Raw genomic sequence first — 19,718 nt, forward strand, 5'->3', positions numbered from 1 at the left:
TGCATTAAAGACAAAATATTTGAACATTTGAGGAACCTTTGTAACAATCTGCAAGTGCAGATTTACTTGTAGTTTTTTGAAAATAGATTTTTCTTGTTTTTTTTTATGTCATCAGTTTTGCCCTTTGTCCTGAGAAGGTGATTTAGAGTTATTCCTTATGAAAAAAATATGAAATGGTTTTATTTTTTACTCACTGTTGAAGCTTTCCTTAATTTAAAAAAATGAACAAGCATTAATTTTTCTTTCTCTTACATTTATCTATTTCCCATTCAGAAAGAGAAAAAAAAGAAAACAAAGCCTTGGTAACAAATATTCATAGCCAAGCAAAACCAATTTCATATTGGCTATATCCAAAATGCATGTCTAATTATGCTGCATGAGTCAATTATTTCTCTTTAACAGATTGGATAGTGTTATTTTATTATCAGTCACCTAAAATTATTATTAATCATCGCAAAGATCAAGTAGTTAAGTCTTTGAAAGGTGTTTATTCTTTCCAGTTATCTTTGTATGAATTGCTCTCCACATTCTGCTCATTCTACTCATCAGTTGATACAAATCATTCCCAGTGCTTTGACATTGTCCCTCTCATAATTCCTTATAGAACAATATTATTCTATTACATTTTAAAACTTTATTTTGTTCAATCATTAGTCAACCTATGGGAAAGCCTTCAGTTTTCATTATTTTGTTATCTCAGAAAGGGCTACTTATATACTTATGGATCATATTCTTCTTTCTTTATTGGCTTTTTAGGGAATGCCTGGCATAGGTATTGCTGAGTCAAAAATATTCACAGTTTAGTAATATTTGGAAATTATTTCAAATTGTTTCCCAGAATTGTTGATCTAATTTATAACTCTACAATTAATGCATAAGTATGTCAGCTCTTTCACAGTGCTTTCATATTAATCATTTTCCCATTTTGTCAAATTTATCCAATCTGATAGATCTGATAGATAGATATTTTAATTGGAATTTCCCTAATTCTTAGTGTTTTGAAGCATTTGACCATTGGTAGCTTGAATTTTTCAAATACCAATCCTTTGCTTTTATCAATTGTGGATTGTTTTTCATTCTTACAAACTTGAACCTCTTCTTTACATATCTTGGAAATTTAGATCTCTATCAGAACTCCTTCTTGTAATTTTTTCCTATTTAACTATTTATATTCCCATATTTGCTTCATTGGTTTTATTTGCATGAATCTTTTGAATTTTCATGTAATTAAATTGCCCACTTAATCTTCTTATATCCTCTCTATCCTTTGATCACAAATTCTTCCTTTATCCACAGATCGAAAATACTAATTTCTTCTTTCATCCTCTAATTTTTTAAGGAAATTATCTTTTCTAAGTCACATTCATTTGGAGTTTATCTATATTGCAACATGAGGTATTGGATTAATTTTTTTCAACTTGCTTTCCTGCTTTCCAGGAAGTTCTGCATTAAATCCTCACTGCTTTGGTTAGTGTCTTTGGATTTATCAATAACTATGCTTCTCTTTATTATACTGTTTCCTTCTATATACTGAATAACTAACCTGTTCCATTGCCCAACTAGTCTAAAAACATGTTGATAATCATTGCTGTTGTTTAGATTAAGATCTGGTTTGGTCAAATTATTTTTTATATTCTCCTTTTATAATTTCCTCTGAAATTATTTTTTTCTTTCCCTAATGAATTTTGTTACTGAAGTAATCATTTGATAGTTTCATGTCTATGATTCAATAATAGAGAGAGAATAATATAGCATAACTTACTCATAAAGAATTACTGTTTTTTCAGTTGTTTGGACCCCTATTTATTTCTGTCAAAAGTATTATTGTATTTATATAGTTCTTGTGTATAGAGCAGATGGAAAAAAGATTCCCAAATATTTTATCAATTTTGTATTCATTTTAATCATAATTTTCCCTTTCTATCTCTTCCTGTTGAAATTTTTGGTAATTTAAACATTTTGATCATTTAGTTTATATTTTTGTACTTTACTGAAATTATTTCTATAATTAATTTTAATTGACTCTCAGTGATTCTCTAAATAAATCATTATATCATCTAAAAGTTACAATTTTTTATGCCTTTTGCTAATCAAGAGGTTTTTTTTTACTTTCTAAGGCTAAGGATAATATTTGTTTATTAAAGAATAGTGGTGAATAATGGACATCTTTACTTTCTGCTGATCTTATTGTAAAAGTAACTAGTTTACTTCAATTTTATATATAATTGTACCTCTTGATGTTAAGTAGAAATTACTTATCATATTAAGGAAAAGTCTTTTTTTATTATTATATTTCATAAGGCTTAAAAACAGTTATTGTATTTTGTCAAAAGTGTTTTCTTTATTAAACAAAATAATTTTGTCCTTGTTATTATTATGATCTTTTATGTTTATAATTTTACTAATGTTGAAATAACCTTCATTTCTAGTATAAATCCCAGTTTATGATTTTTCCCATACTGCTGTAGTCTTTCTTGTCACTAACATTTTATTTAAATTTTTATATCAATGTTCATTAAAGATATTGGTTTATTAAACTCACTTTTTGTTTTGAGTCTCCCTGAGTTAGGTACCACGACCATGACACAGGCAATTAGGCAGAATACTATTTTTCCTATTTTGTAAACAGTTTGTAGAAAATTTGAATTAATTATTCTTTAAATGATTAATAGAGTTCAATTGTAAATCCATCTTGTCCTGGAGCTTTTTCTCCTGGTGTTAATTTGTGGCTCGTTCAATTCCTATTTTTGTTATTGGATTATTTAAATTTTTTTATCATTTGAACATTTTATATTTTAGAATTATTCATTCATTTTATTTCAGTTTTCAGTTTGATTGATAGTTAGACCAATAATTTCTAATGATTTCCTTTCTTTCCTTCTCATTTGCTTTGTTATCTTGATGAGATCTGGAATTGGGGTACCTAAATGAAATTAAGTTTAATTGAGGTCTAGTGGTAGGTATGGGGTACAGGGAGTCAAGTAGAGCTCCCCTGCAAGCCCTTTGGATTCAGCACAAGGATACAGAGTTAAATGAGATCTAGTAGTGGCGCAAGAGTCCCCTGTAAAGGAATTTAGAGACCCAAAAATCTAAATTGATAAAAGAGCTTAGACACCAGACCTAAGGTTCTAGTAGACAGAGATCCTTTGGCCTGCCAAGTGTGGCATAGCTGCCATGTTTGCGACCTCTACAAAGAGAGGACTCCAGCTTGGCTCTTTTATAATAGGGGGTTTGGCTACAAGCTGAAAGGGGCTTGTAGAGTCCCAGGTTGACTCTTGGCTGGGTTTCAGCCAAGGTTGGAATTTGAATTTAATTCAATGGGTTTCAGGACTGAGCCAGATAACAAAGATGAAACTGTTTGTGCTTAGAGTGGAGTCCCCTCCCTGAGGCAGAGTCCAAGGAGGTTTTCTCCTTTAAGGATTTTTCAGCGTTTTGGGTTTTCCTCTTCAATCTTCCTTCTTTTTGATGCTGGTAATTAAGTTTTCTTTGTTTTATATATTGATTAATCTCTATGTCTTTCAACACATCTTATTTATTTATTAATTTAGTAAGTTTTTGTTTCACTTTTGATAATCTTTTTTGATTTCTCAGGATTTTCTTTTGGTCTTTAATTGGTATTAAATAAGTAGTTTTTAAAAGTTTTGTTTAGTGACCATGATAGAATGTACATAAGAAAAAATAGCATTACCATGTGGGGAGTACTGCCATTTTACTCTTATCAAAGAGCCCAATTCTTTCATTCATGTATTCTTTTATTTATTAAAAAAACATAACAAGACACATTATCAAGGAAGTTACTATTTTTTTGGCTTTGCTGGTGGATGGATGCAATAAATACTTGGAGATTTAAGTAGTGTGTGTATATGTGTGTGTGTGTGTGTGTGTGTGTGTGTGTGTGTGTGTGTGTGTAGGGATAATTAATATTACCTCCTATTATAATTAATTATCTCCTATATATCCAAAAAGGGCTTCTTGAAAATCTCAATGAGTCTGACTTTTGTATTATGCATTGTAGAGTATTATACATGTTCCCCTGGATAGAAATAGAACAATTTTCTCTAGCTATCCTGATTTCATGTTGAGAGAAGCTTCTAAACAGATATTGACAGTCAAGTGATATTCTTTAAGTCATGTAAAAGTCTTAGATGTAACAACTGCATAAGACATTGTTCAAGAGAGAGATTCTAAGATGGAACTAAGTTAGAAAAAAAATTGGGAAGAGAGTAAAAGAAGTCTCATAATCAACAATCCCTTGTGTGAAGTTGAAGATTGAGTTGTGGATTGAATCCCTTGAGAGACAAAAATAAGCTCTGTGATAACAGTGTGTAAATACTGGTTTTATAATTCTTTCTCCCTAAAGTATCTGTTCCCAGGGTGAGAACTTGTTGGTTGCTACTTGTTTATAATTGGGTCCTTGGAATTTTCACATCTTGAATAAAACCTTCAGTTTACTATCACCTGTTGACTTTAGAGACAACTCTAGGCACTATTTTCTCCCTTATAAATGGTGCAGACTTTGCATTTGAAATAACATTAAGATTCTGTAATTTTTTAAAATCTCATTTAGAGGCTGAGGTGATTGCTCTGATTGCCTCAGAAAATGGAACATCACTGTCTCAGAAGGTGAATTTCTATTCATCCTTATCAGAATTATTTCTCCTTCATGAGAACTCAAATGTCCAGACAGAGGGAGGGTGAATGTGAAACAACACCATTTTCAAAAATTTTTACTACTATTTTCTCCTCCCTGTCTCTCCAACTTGGAGATATGAGATTCTATAAAATACTACATTCCTGAACTCTTTCACTGGCTCATATGGTCTTCTGGTAAAATGTAAGTAAGAGTATGGAAAAGAACATTCAAAGATAATAAGCTAGTCCCCTACCTCCTTAGGACTCCATACTCAGAAAAAAAGGAACTCGTTAACCAAGATTTCAGAAAAGTAGGTGGTTCAATGCATGGGACCTATGGAACTGGAGTTAGAAACTTGAATTCAAATCTACTTCAGCACTGTGTGACTGTGTGTGACCTTGGGCATTGTCCCTTAATTTGTTTTCCCTTAGTTTCCTCAAGTATAAATTGAGGATAATAATAGCGTCTACTTCTTTGGGTTGTGAAATTCAAATGATATATTTGGAACGGGTTTAGGGCAATACCTGACACATAATAGGTGCTATGTAAATACTTGCCATTATTATTTTTATTACTAAAATAATATTAGTAAGATTGTTAATAATAAATATAACTAATGCTAGCTATAATACTTTTGCAGAACTTTGAGATACTACTTCATCACCTCTGAAATGAGGTTGGTAGTTCAATGTGACTAGCACAGGGGGAACTGTGGAGGAGGGTGAAAAATCATTGTCATTTTCCTGATTTCTTTTTGCCTTGGAATGTGAGGAATATTAGCTGTTGCTTTACAGGGGAACCTAGGAAAAACTTTCTGTGTTCATCAAGTCCAAGGAGACTGTTACTCAGCCAGTCTCCCTCACTATTTTGGTTTTGATATCAAAATTCAGAATTGCTTTGTTTTTAATAACTGGGGGGAAAGGGTTCATTTAGTTTTTTCTCTTTTAGCAGTGCACTTTTTCTCTTCTCCTCATAGATCCCTTAAAAAAAAGCATGGCTTTGGAAAATTCCTCTTCAGTCACTGAGTTCATCCTTGCAGGCTTAACAGATCAACCAGAGCTCCAGCTACCCCTATTCTTCCTATTTATGGGGATGTATGTGATCACTATAACGGGAAACTTTGGATTGACCATTTTAATCATAATGAATTCTCAGCTTCACACTCCTATGTACTATTTCCTCTTTAATTTATCTTTCATAGATCTCTGCTACTCCTCTCTTTTTACTCCCAAAATGTTGATGAATTTTGTCGTAAAGCAAAACACCATCTCTTATTCAGGATGTATGACTCAGCTCTATTTCTTCTGTTTTTTTGTTATCTCTGAAATCTATATGTTGACAATAATGGCTTATGATCGTTATGTTGCCATCTGTAATCCATTGCTGTATAATGTCACTATGTCCAATCAGGTCTGCTCTTGGCTATTGGGTGGGGTATATGCAATGGCATTTGCTGGTGCGATGGCTCACACTGGATGCATGCTGAGACTTGTCTTCTGTGATGCTCACATCATAAACCATTATATGTGTGACATCCTCCCCCTCCTCCAGCTCTCCTGCACTAGCACCTATGTCAATGAGCTGGTAGTTTTCATTATTGTGGGCACTAACATTATAGTACCTAGTATAACCATCCTTACATCTTATGCTCTTATTCTGTCCAGTATCCTGAGCATGAGCTCCACTGAGAGCAGGTCCAAAGCCTTCAGCACCTGTAGCTCCCACATAATTGCTGTTGCTCTTTTCTTTGGATCAGGTTCATTCATGTATCTCCAACCGTCCTCCTCTGGATCTGTGAACCAGGGCAAAGTTGCTTCAGTGTTTTACACAAATGTGGGACCTATGCTAAATCCCCTCATTTATAGTCTGAGGAATAAAGATGTTCAGTTTGCCATGAAGAAAACCTTGAAGAGTAGAATGTTTACAAGAACAGCAACAGGACTTTCATAATTTGAGTTGAACGTAATGGCCAAGATTTTTTCTTGCATTGATTAATTGCAATTAACTCTGGAAGGAATCCTTATCCAAATTCTTTTTTCCCTGTTCTTTATTATCAACTTTCTCATTAGGACTTACTTCCTTTGTTATAATGTTTAAGTAGAAAGAAGAAGATGATTAGAGTTTTAGTCTTGGAAGTTGTTTCTCCATGATCTTAATTAAGGCTCTTAGCCTTTTGGGTTTCATATTTTTAATTTGTAAACTTGTAGACATTTGGACTATGAGGCTTTTAAAATTTTTTATCTTCATTAATGATCCTTGACCCTCTGGAGCCATAATTGGTCATAATGAAAATGACCTTATTATATCACTGAATAAATTATATCTTAATCTTTTTTTCTTTGTTCATTGTTACTGATTTGTAAATCAGGAAAAACAAACATCCGAAAGGACTATTTTGGGTAAATATTAATAATTTGTCCAAATTAGGGAGATGTGAAATAACCTTCTCTCCCTTCTAGCAAATCTATCATAATTGATCTTACTGCCCTTTTTTATATTGTATTTTTGTTATTTTTCCTCTCAAAATTGTTATAAAAATTGGATAGATGTGGAAAAATATAATTTGTTCCTAACATCAAAATTCAAAGTAACTGCCTATCATATTCCCTGACCCAATCCCTTAAACTTCAAGGGACAGCTACCTATTGGATGTTGATACAGATGTTTTCCAACTCCCATAATAAACATACAATAGAACTTGTCTGGCTCAGAACAATAATTAAACATCTCAGTGTGGTGTAAATGGAATCTACTTATGACTAGAAAATGATCAGAAATGGGTAACTATTGGATTCCAGCTTTAAGGAAAAAAGTTTTCATTTTCTGAAAAAATTGGTAATAGAAAATATTCTTAGACAGTTATAGCATGTGAGAAATTAGAACAAGTTGATATAACTTATACATCCCTCTTGAGGGAAATTTCTGTTCCCTGGTCAAATTAAGTGAACCTCTAGAATGGAAAAAGGCATTTTTATTTTTGTTCTCCAACAGTTATTATCAGAAGCTAACTGGAATTGTGAAAATATGTTTGCCATATAATCCAACATTTTCATTTTATAGAGAGCTAAATACTTACCCAAGTAGACATAGGTAGTAAGAATAGTCTATATATAAAGGATTGAACATTTTTTGAGGAACAATGAGGAACAATGTACTACTTGTTGAAGTACATGTACAGTTCTTGTAGTCAAAACAGACTACAGTAAAATATAAAGAGTGCTGAGATATTATTTCATATTCTCTTTAGTAAATCTAGTAACTAATTGACATTGACCAACTTCTCACATCTTATGTTTTCCATATCAACAAAACAGAAATAACAACATTAGTTCAAAAAGTTGTCCTGAAAATCATTTGATAAAATATAGGAAAAAAAGTTTGGGAATCTTAATAAGAATAGTCTCTAAATGCCAGTTATTTTTTGTTATATATTATTTTCTATTCTCACATGTTTTTAATTTCCTTTTTTAAACAGGCTTGTCTCAATTTTTGCCAAAGCTCCCACGATGAATTTTTAAACTTTAGAACAGATAGCAGAGCAAGGTAGGTGATATCTAAGAGTTAAGAATATTATAATTGGTTATATTGATAAGATTGGAAGTTAGAAGTAAAGGACTAGCAATAGCAATCCCTCTTTTCCTCTTGTGATTAAGAAATTTTTTAACTCTACCTGCAATGTTGAAAGAGAGAGTGGATCAAACTTTTTGTATAGCAAACTAGACATCTTTGAAGGATATCTTGATGGAGTAAAAATACTATACTAGTCTTTTTTTTTTTTTTTTTTTTTTGTATTTCCCTCAGTATCCTTTAAGGAAAATATGATTCTGTGAGTCAAGAATAGAACATTGATAAGCAAGAGAACTGTATTTCTACATTGATGTCATTACAGATCAGCTGAATGTCTGCCTAAATTCAGAGACAAACAACCATGACATGCTATTTCAGCACAAAATCAATTAATTGTTAATATGATCAATAAAAAGATATAGAATCAGAATTAATGTAATCTTACCTTTTGTGGAATGTAATTTTTATTTCATTATGATTTGAAAAAAAATCATTTAATATCTCTGCTTTTTTGCATTTCGGTTGCAGTTTATGCCTAACACATTTTTTGGGGGTAGATGGTATATACAGCTGTGAAAATGTGTATTATTTTCTATTCCCATTCAGCTTTCTCTAGAGGTCTATCATCTAATTAAAAAGTTCTATTTATCTTCTTAACTTTTTTCCTACTTATTTTTTGTTAGCTTGATCAAGTTTGCAGAGAGGAAAGTTGAGATCCCACCCCCAGTATGGTTTTACTGCTTATTTACTCTTCTAATTACTTTCATTTTTTCTTTAAGAATTTTATACTATGCATTCAGTGCATTTATATTTAGTATATTCCTTCATTGCCTATGGAATCTTTTTATCAAAATGTAGTTTCCTTTATTATCTCCTTTAATTAGATCTAATTTTGCTTTTGTTTTGTCTGAGAACCTGATGCTATTCCTGTTTTTGTTTTTTTCAATTTCTGCTGCAGCATAATAGATTCTACTGTTAAGTCTATCCTCTTTTTTGACTGCCTCTACTTCAAGTATGTTTTTTTAAGCAATATATTACTAGAATCTTTTTTTAAAATCCACTCTTCTATCTGCTTCCATTTTATAGGTGAATTCATCACATTCACATTCACCATTATACTTATGAACTGTTTTTTTTTCCTTTTTGTCCCACTTCATCCTGTTTATCTCTTTTTCCACTTTGTCCCTTCTAAAAAGTGTATTTTCTTTTAACCATTACATCCTTTAATCTATCTTTTCTTTTATCAGTTCTCTGCCTTCTCTTATTTTACCTTGTCTCTTAATTTCTTGTAGGGCAAGACAATATCTATAGCCAACGTTTTAGCCTATTCCAACTAGAGAAAATATCAAGTGGTATTATCACTGTCTCCTGCCTTATATTCATTTCTAAAGTAAAAGTTCTTCCTTTCATGTCTCTCCTGAGAGAACTGAGATTGTGACTGAAAATATCGTACCAGCAAAGTTAAGCATAATTCTGAATGAAAAAAGGATATTCAATGAATTGTCAGAATTTCAGGATTTTATTGCAAAAAAATAGGAAATTTGACATATAGGAAACATAGGATGTAAACACAAAAGACTCATTACTAGGGACCCAATAAGGACAAATTGTTTATGTTTTATACACAAAAATGTAAACCATATGTCTAAGATGATTATTACTCAATTGTTTGAAAGAAAGAGTGGGTTAGAGATGAGTATGATCAAATTCTAGAAAGCAAAACTGTGTAAGAAAAGGCATAAAGAATGGTTATGTTATTTAAATGAGGTGCAAGAGGAAGAACTGACAGAGATGAATTGGAATGGGAAGGAGGGCAAGTAGTTCTGGAAACCTACATATTTTAGAAGGGCATAAAATTGTTCTAAATTCAGAAAAACATAAGACGATAAGGGGATATGGAGGGGAGAGGAAGAAATTTTAAAGAGGAAACACTACTCATCAGATATGGGTTAAAGATAGAAGAATGTATACATTTAGAAGGGAATAAAAGTCTAAATTTATAAAGAAATAAGAGATTAAGGAGATGAGTTAAGGGGGAGTGTAGAGATGGTTATATAAATTAATGAGAGTGGGATAAAATGGTAACAACACATATTTTTGGAAAAGTAAAAATGTCTTCTAAATGTAGATAGAAACATTAGGCGAATGGGTGTGGGTGGGGGAGAGTATAAGGGAAGGATCCTTGTAGAGGGAAGGTTAAGTAATAGGAAGGCAAAGTAGTGGGGAGAAATAAAACAGAAGAGGAAGGAGAGAAAAGAAATGAGATATATACAAATACATTAAATATCAGGTGTAGACTTTATTAGGTTAAAAAGAATTAGGGGTATTCAACACCATTTCAAAATTAAAACTAAAATAGATAAATCAAAAGAGAAAAATTTGGGAAAGTACACTTTATGTCAGCCATATTAATTAATATTGTTTTAGACTATTTAAAATACTTAGAAAGTATAAGGTTAGAATATTGCTATGATGTGGAAATGAATCATTGGTAGATTTAAAAAAAATATGGAAAGATGTGAACTTATAGAAGGTGTTTTCCACCTTCAAAGCAACAGAGGACACAAGCATAGTATGGTCTTCCGTAGATGTATATGTGTATGATTGTAGATATCTATTTAAATGTTTTTGTATATACATATTTGTATCTATCTATATCTATCTATCTATCTATCTATCTATCTATCTATCTATCTATCTATCTATCTATCTATATCTGCCCTTAATTGTAGCTGAATACTAGTTGAATTGAACCAAGAAAATAAAGAGCTGTGAAGATAGTTGAGAGATGGACTTGAAAATAGCTTCCCAGGAGTCTGGAAGTAACTTGGAACCTAGAATCAATACTTTAATAAGGTGTGGTACATTCATGGTGACAGTGGGAAATATACATTAGTCCAAGAAAACACAAATGAGAATATCTCTATTTCTTATCCAGGAAGTTCAGAAAACAAGATCCTTCCAGTGACATGAATGTTTTTGGTGATTTTTCTCTTCATGAAGTTACTTAGAAGCTAGGCATGAGCCAATTTTTTTTTTTTTGCAAAAAGAGATGAAAATATTATATTAGAATATCATAGGATAATTTTCTGTCCCACTTATTTAAATGATAAAAGATTTCATATGAGCCTTTATATTCTCTAGGAGAGTTTCCTAAACAAGATAAAAGAAATAAAGTAAAAAGGAACTTTAGATGAAAAACATTTCTGAGGAAATGTAGGAAAATCAAAATTGATGTCAATGGATTCATGAGAAATGGAAGGAATACTTCAGCATGTTAGTCTTTGAAGTGGTTTTGGAGAACATATAGGTCAATTAATTCATTTAACAGTGCAGAAAACTGAGGAAGATGGTTTTGTGACTTACACAAAGTTAGGTAATTACTAGTGGCAATAATTATTCTTGGAGTATTCTTCCATGTTAGCATTTCAGAGAATAATAATTTTTCCAACCAAAAACAGACCAAGGACAACCCACTCTTCTCACATGGTCTCAATTGTACTAAAAACAAAATATTTGAACATTTGAGGAACCTCCATAGCAACCTGCAAATGCAGATTCACTTGTGGTTTTTTGAAAATAGATTTTTCTTGTTTTTTTAATATCATCAGTTTTCCCCTTTGTCCTGCCAAGCTGCTTCAGGGTTATTCCTTATGAGAAAAAAGATGCAAAATAGTTTTATTTTTTTCCTCGCTAATTCAAAGCTTTCATTAAATTTTAAAAAATGAACAAGCATTAATTTTTTCTTTTTCTTACATTGCTCTATCTCCGATTCAGAAAAAGAAAAAAAAAGAAAAGAAAACCAGTAAGAAATATACATAGCCAAGCATAACAACTTTCACATTGGCTATATCCAAAATGTATTCTAATTACGCAGCAGGAGTCAGTTATTTCTCTTTAAAGGATTGGGTAGTGTTGTTTTATTATCAGTCATCTAAAATTATTATTAATCATTGCAAGGATCAAGTAGTTAAGTCTTTGAAAGGCGTTTATTCTTTCCAGGTGTTATCTTTGTTTTTTATATTAATTTTATAATTATAACATTTTTTTGGACTGTACATATACATGGGTCATTTTTTACAACATTATCCCTTGCACTCCCTTCTGTTCCGAGTTTTCCTCTCCTTCTCTCCACCCCCTCCTCTACATGGCAGGCATTCCCATACATATTAAATATGTTGTAGTATATCCTAGTTACAATATATGTGTGCAGAACCGAATTTTTTTTTTTTGTTGTTGTTGCAAAGGAAGAATTGGATTCAGAAGGTAAAAATAACCTGGGACAAAAAACAAAAATGCAAACAGTTTACACTCAATTCCCAGTGTTCCTCCTCTGGGTGTAGCTGATTCTGTCCATCATTGATCAATTGGATCTGAGTTAGATCTTCTCTTTATTGAAAATATACACTTCCATTAGAATACAACCTCATACAGTATTGTTGTTGAAGTATATAATGATCTCCTGGTTCCGCTCATTTCACTCAGCTTCAGTTCATGTAAGTCTCTCCAAACCTCTCTGTATTTATCCTGCTGGTCATATCTTACAGAACAATAATATTCCATAATATTCATATACCATAATTTACCCACCATTCTCCAATTGATGGGCATCCATTCATTTTCCAGTTTCTAGCCACTACAAAAAGGGCTGCCACAAACATTTTGGCACATACAGGTCCCTTTCCCTTCCTTAGTATTTCTTTGGGTTATAAGCCCAGTAGTAGTTCTGCTGGATCAGAGGGTATGCACAGTTTGATAACTTTTTAGGCATAATTCCAGATTGCTCTCCAGAATGGTTGGATTCTTTCACAACTCCACCAACCATGATCAGTGTCCCAGTTTTCCCACATCCCCTCCAACATTCATCATTATTTTTTTCCTGTCATCTTAGTCAATCTGACAGGTCTGTAGTGGTATCTTATAGTTGTCTTAATTGATGAATAGTGTTCTGGAACACTCTTTCATATGAGTGGAAATAGTTTTAATTTCACCATCTGAAAATTGTTTGTTTATATCCTTTGACATTTATCAATTGGATAATGGCTTGATTTCTTATGAATTAGAGTCAATTCTCTCTCTATATATCAGAACCTTGAACTGTAAAATCTAATCTTGTTTGCATTAGTTTTGTTTGTACAAAAGTTTTTTAATTTGATATAAATAAAATTTTCTATTTTGTGATCAAAAATAATCTCTAGTTCTCCTTTGATCACAAATTCCTTCCTCCTCCACAACTCTGAGAGGAAAACTATCCTATGTTCTTCTAATTTATTTATGATCTCGTTCTTTATGCCTAAATCATGGACCCATTTTGATCTTATCTTAGTATGTGGTGTTAAGTGTGGGTCCATGCCTAGTTTTTGCCATATTAATTTCCAGTTTTCCCAGCAGTTTTTGTCAAATAATGAATTCTTATACCAAAAGTTGGGATCTTTGGGTTTGTCAAAGACTAGATTGGTATATTTGTTCACTATCTTGTCTTGTGAACTTAACCTATTCCACTGATCAACTAGTCTATTTCTTAGCCAATACCAAATGGTTTTGGTAACTGCTGCTTTATAATATAGTTTTAGATCAGGTACAGCTAGACCACCTTCATTTGATTTTTAATTTCATTAATTCCCTTGAAATTCTGGACCTTTTTTTGTTCCATATGAATTTTGTTGTTATTTTTTCTAGGTCATTAAAATAGTTTCTTGGGAGTCTGATTGGTATAGCACTAAATAAATAGATTAGTTTAGGGAGTATTATCATCTTTATTATATTTGCTTGGCCTATCCAAGAGCACTTAGTATTTTTCCAAATATTTAAATCTGACTTTATTTTTGTGGCAAGTGTTTTATAATTTTGCATATTTTATAATATCAACTGTTATTTTTAATGGGATTTCTCTTTGTATCTCTTGCTGTTGGATTTCGTTGGTAATGTATAAAAATGCTAAGGATTTATGTGGATTTATTTTGTATCCTGCAACTTTGCTAAAGTTATGAATTATTTCTAATATCTTTTTAGCAGAATCTTTGGAGTTGTCTAAGTATACCACTATATCATCTGCAAAGAGTGATATTTTGATTTCCTCATTACCTACTCTAATTCCTTTAATCTCTTTCTCACCTCTTATTGTCGAGGATAGAATTTCTAATACAACATTGAATAGTAATGGTGATAGTGGGCAACCTTGTTTCACTGCTGATCTTACTGAGAAAGTTTCCAGTTTATCCCCATTACATATGATGTTTACTGACAGTTTTAAATATATGCTCCTAATTATTTTAAGGAATAGTCCATTTATTCCTATACTCTCAAGTGAGTGTTTTTAGTAGGAATGGATGTTGGTTGTTATGAAATGCTTTTTCTGCCTCTATTGAAATGATCATATGGTTTTTGTTAATTTGGTTTGATATAATCGACTATACTAATAGTTTTCCTAATATTAAACTATCACTGAATTCCTGTTATAAATCCCACTTGGTCATAGTGTATTATCCTGGGGATAATTTTCTGTAGTCTTTTTGCTAATATATTATTTAAGATTTTAGCATCATTATTAATTAGGTAGATTTGTCTATAATTTTCTTTCTTTGTTTTCAATCTACCTGGATTTAGGTATCAGTACCATGTCTGTGTCAGAAAGGAATTTGGTAGGACTCCTTCAATCCCTATTTTTTCAAATAGTTTATATAGCATTGGAGTTAATTGTTCTTTAAATGTTTGGTAGAATCCACATGTAAATCCATCTGGTCCTGGGGATTTTTTCTTAGGGAGTTGGCTAATAGCTTGTTCTATTTCTTTTTCTGAAATAGAATTACTTAGAATATTTACTTCTTCCTCTGTTAATCTGGGCAAGCTATATTTTTGAAGGTATTCTCCCATTTCATTTAAGTTATTGAATTTATTGGCATAAAGTTGGGCAAAGTAACTCCTAACTATTGTTCTAATTTCCTCTTCATTAGTGGCGATTTCTCCCTTTTCATTTTTCAGACTAATAATTTGCTTTTCCTCTTACCTTTTTAAAATCAGATTTACTAAGGGTTTGTCTATTTTGTTGTTTTTTCATAGAACCAACTCTTAGTTTTATTAATTAATAAATTAAAAATCAATAATTTTTTTTACTTTCAATTTTATTAATCTCTCCTTTTATTTTTAGAATTTCAAGTTTTGTTGGTCTGGGAATTTTTAATTTGTTCCTTTTCTAGCATTTTTAGTTGTAAGCCCAATCCATTGACTTTCTCTTTCTCTATTTTATGCAAATATGCCTTTAGAGATATAAAATTCCCCTTATTACTGCTTTGGCTGTATCCCACACATTTTGGTATGATGTCTCATTATTGTCATTTTCTTGGGTGAAGTTATTAATTATGTCTAATTAATGATTTGCTGTTATACCCAATCATTCTTTAGTATGAGATTATTTAGTTTCCTAATTTTTTTGGTCTATTTCCCCTGGCTTTTTATTGAATGTAATTTTCATTGCATTGTGGTCTGAAAAGGATGCATTTACCATTTCTCCCTTACTGCATTTGATTTTGAAGTTTTTATGTCCTAATATATGGTCAATTTTTGTATAGCTTCCATGAACTACTAAGAAGAAAGTGTACTCCTTCTCTCTCCATTTTGTTTTCTCCAAAGATCTATCATATCAAACTTTTCTACTATTCTATTTACCTCTTTGACTTCTTTCTTATTTATTTTGTGGTTTAATTTATCTAATTCTGAGAGTGCAAGGTTGAGATCTCCCACTTTTATAGTTTTGCTGTCTATTTCTTCTTGCAGCTCTCTTAATTTCTCTTTTAAGAATTTAGATGCTACACCACTTGGTGAGTATATGTTTAATATTGACACTACTTCATTATCTATGCTACCCTTTAGCAAGATATAGTGCTCTTCCTTATCTCTTTTAATTACATCAATTTTTGCTTTTTCTTGATCTGAGATGAGGTTGGCTACCCCTGATTTTTTGGCTTCACCTGAAGCATAGTAGATTCTGCTCCAATCTTTTACCTTTATTCTGTATGTATCACCCTGTTTCAGGTGTGTTGCCTGTAAAAACATATTGTAGGATTCTGGCTTTTAATCCAGTCTGCTAACTGCTTCCTCTTTATGGGGGAGTTTACCCCATTCACATTTATTGTTAAAATGACTAATTGTGTATTGCTTGCCATCCATTTAACCCCTGCTTATGTTTTTCTCCTTTCCTTCCTCCTTACCCCCTCCCCAGTATTAAACTTGGGAGCACCACTTGCTTTTCACAGCCCTCCCTTTTTAGTATCCCTCCCCCACTTTATAGTTCCTCCCTCTATTTTACCCCCTTTCCTCATAATTTCTGTATTCACTTATGAATAGACAACTCTCAGATGATGAAATTGAAATTATATCCACTCATATGAAAGAGTGTTCCAAATCACTACTGATCAGAGAAATGCAAATTAAGACAACTCTGAGATACCACTACACACCTGTCAGATTGGCTAAGATGACAGGAACAAATAATGATGAATGTTGGAGGGGATGTGGGAAAACTGGGACACTAATACATGAGTGGTGAAAGAATCCAGACATTCTGGAGAGCAATTTGGAACTATTCCCCAAAAGTTATCAAACTGTGCATACCCTTTGATCCAGCATTGCTGCTATTGGGCTTATATCCCAAAGAAATACTGAGGAGGGGAAAGGGACCTGTATGTGCCAAAATGTTTGTGGCAGCCCTTTTAGCAGTGGCTAGAAACTGGAAGATGAATGGATGTCCATCAATTGGAGAATGGTTGGGTAAATTATGGTATGTGAAGGTTATGGAATATTATTGCTCTGTAAGAAATGACCAGTAGGAAGAATACAGAGAGGCTTGGAGAGACTTACATCAACTGATGCTGAGTGAAATGAATACAACCAGAAGATCCCTGTACACTTCAATGTTGTATGAAGATGTATTCTGATGGAAGTGGATATCTTCAACATAAAGAAGATCCAACTCACTTCCAGTTGATCAATGATGGACAGAAACAACTACACCCAGAGAATGAACACTGGGAAGTGAATGTAAATTGTTAGCACTACTGTCTATCTACCCAGGTTACGTATACCTTCGGAATCTAATACTTAATGTGCATCAAGAAAATGGTATTTACACACATATATTGTATCTAGGTTATATTGTAACACATGTAAAGTGTATGGGATTGCCTGTCATGAAGGGGAGGGAGTAAAGGGAGGGAGGGGATAATTTGGAAAAATGAATACAAGGCATAATATTATAAAAAAATTACTCATGCATATATACTGTGAAAAAAATTATGAGTAAATAAAATAAAAAAAAATCCTTTCAAAAAAAATTTCTGTATTCCCTTCCCCTTAGTTTACTCCTTCCCTTTTCACTTTTCCCCTCCCACTTTTCAATGAAGTGGAAGGAGTTTCACCATTAATCTAATATAACTATATTTTTCTTTTTAGCCAATTCTAATGAGAATATGATACATACTATGTTCATCCCCCTCCATTCTTTCTCTCAGATATAACAGGTTACCTTTGCCTCTTCATGATAGGTAGTACCACCATTTTACCCTTTTTTCTGATATAATTTCCTTTCCACCTCTAGTTTCTAAAACAAATTATAGGTTCTTTATATATCTTTATGGCAGAAGTATAGTTCTGAAGATTTCTTTTTACTTTTTAAAAAATCTCTTGAGTTCTGTATTTGGAGATCAAACTTTTTATTTAGATCCAGTTTTTTCATCAAGAATAGATGGAATTCATTTATTTTGTTAAATGTCAATCTTCTTTCCTGCAAAAAGATGCTCATTTTTGCTGGGTAAGTTATTCTTGGCTGCATACCAAGTTCCTTAACCTTTTGGAATATCATATTCCAGGCCCTTTGCTCCTTTAATGTGGACGCTGCTACATCCTGGGTTATCCTTATTGTGGCTCCTTCATATCTGAATTGATTTTTTTCTAGCAGCTTGCAATATTTTTTCCTTTGTCTGATGGTTCTTGAACTTGGCCATTATATTTCTTTAGTGTTCCTTTCAGTAGGTGATTGATGAATTTTTTCAATGTTTATTTTATCCTCTGTTTCTAAAATGTTTGGGCAGTTCTCTTTGATAATTTCCTGGAAAATAGTGTCCAAGCTCTTTTTGTACTCATATTTTTCAGGGAGTCCAATTATTCTCAGATTGTCTCTCCTGGATCTATTTTCCAGGTCTGTTGTCTTCCCAAGAAGGTACTTGACATTCTTTTCCATTGTTTCATTTTTCTGGTTTTGCTTTACTGATTCTTGGTGTTTCTTCAAGTCACTCACTTCTATTTGTTCGATTCTGATTTTCAATGATGTATTTTCTTCTCTCACTTTTTAAATATCTTTTTGTAATTGTCCAATTGAGTTTTTAAGTGAGGTTTTCTGTTCTATGGAATTTTTTTCCATTTTGCTAATTATATTTTTTAGAGAGCTGTTTTCTTTTTCCAACTCATTAATTTTGTTTTTCAAGGATTTGATTTCTTTATTCACTCTATCTTTAAATGTGTGGGATAAATGCTCCAGACTCTCTTTCCAAGCTTCCCTTTCCTTTTTCATTGGCCTTCTCTTTCTCTATTTTTATGCAAGTAGGCCTCTAGAGATATAAAATTTCCCATTATTACTGCTTTGGCTGCATCCCAGACATTTTGGTAAGGAAAAGATCCCTTTTCATATTAACATGTTCCCATTTTGTCAATGTATACAATCTGATAGATTGATTAGAGCTATTTTAATTGGAATTTCCCTAATTCTTAGTGTTTTGAAGCGTTTGGCCATTGGTAAGCATGAATTTTTGAAATATCAATCCTTTGCTTTTATCAATTGTGGATTGTTTCTCATTCTTACAAATCTGATCCAGTTCTTTACATATCTTGGAAATTTAGATCTCTATCAGAAGTCCTTTCTGCAATTTTTTCCCATTTAACTATTTATATTCCCATATTTGCTTCATTGGTTTTATTTGCATGAATCTTTTGAATTTTATGTAATTAAATTGCCCATTTTATCTTAGATCCTCTCTATCCTTTGAGATCTCAATCCTCTATCCACAGATCCAAAATATTAATTTGTTTTTTCATCCCGTAATTTTCTGAGGAAGTTATCTTTTCTAAGTCACATTCATTTGGAATTTATCTATTTTGCAAGAAGAGGTATTGGATTATTTTTTTTTCAATTTGTTTTCCTGCTTTCCTGGGAAGTTTTGTCGTAAATCCTTCCTCCTTTGGTTGGTGTGTTTGGATTTATCAATATCTGCTGCTCTTTATTATACTATTTGTTTCTTTCTATATACTTAATAACTATCTGTTCCACTGCTCAGCTAGTCTAAAAATATGTTGATAATCATTGCTGTTGTTTAGATTGAGATCTGGTTTGGCTAAAATATTGTTTATATCCCTCTTTTATGACTTCCTTTGATATAATTTATCTTTTTATTCTCTTGATGAAATTTGTTATTGAAGTAATTCTTTTGTAGTTTCATTGATCTGATTCAATAAAAGTGAGGGAATAATA

General features: G+C 32.1%; 1 protein-coding gene and 1 pseudogene across 1 annotated transcript; one reads left to right on the top strand and one right to left on the bottom strand.

Annotated features, from left to right (window-relative positions):
- The window catches only part of LOC141562253 (olfactory receptor 8B3-like), an 86,113-nt pseudogene that overhangs the window by 63,548 nt on the left and 2,847 nt on the right, over positions 1-19,718 (bottom strand).
- Positions 5,627-6,583, top strand: LOC141563195 (olfactory receptor 8B8-like). Its single transcript, XM_074303947.1, has one exon. The coding sequence runs from the start codon at positions 5,627-5,629 to the stop codon at positions 6,581-6,583; it is 957 nt and encodes a 318-aa protein (XP_074160048.1).

This window comes from Sminthopsis crassicaudata, chromosome 3, assembly GCF_048593235.1.
Source record: "Sminthopsis crassicaudata isolate SCR6 chromosome 3, ASM4859323v1, whole genome shotgun sequence".
Classification (NCBI taxonomy): domain Eukaryota; kingdom Metazoa; phylum Chordata; class Mammalia; order Dasyuromorphia; family Dasyuridae; genus Sminthopsis; species Sminthopsis crassicaudata.

Excerpts from the sequence above, each read along its gene's own strand:
- LOC141563195 (XM_074303947.1), top strand. The coding sequence starts at position 5,627 with ATGGCTTTGGAAAATTCCTCTTCAGTCACTGAGTTCATCCTTGCAGGC.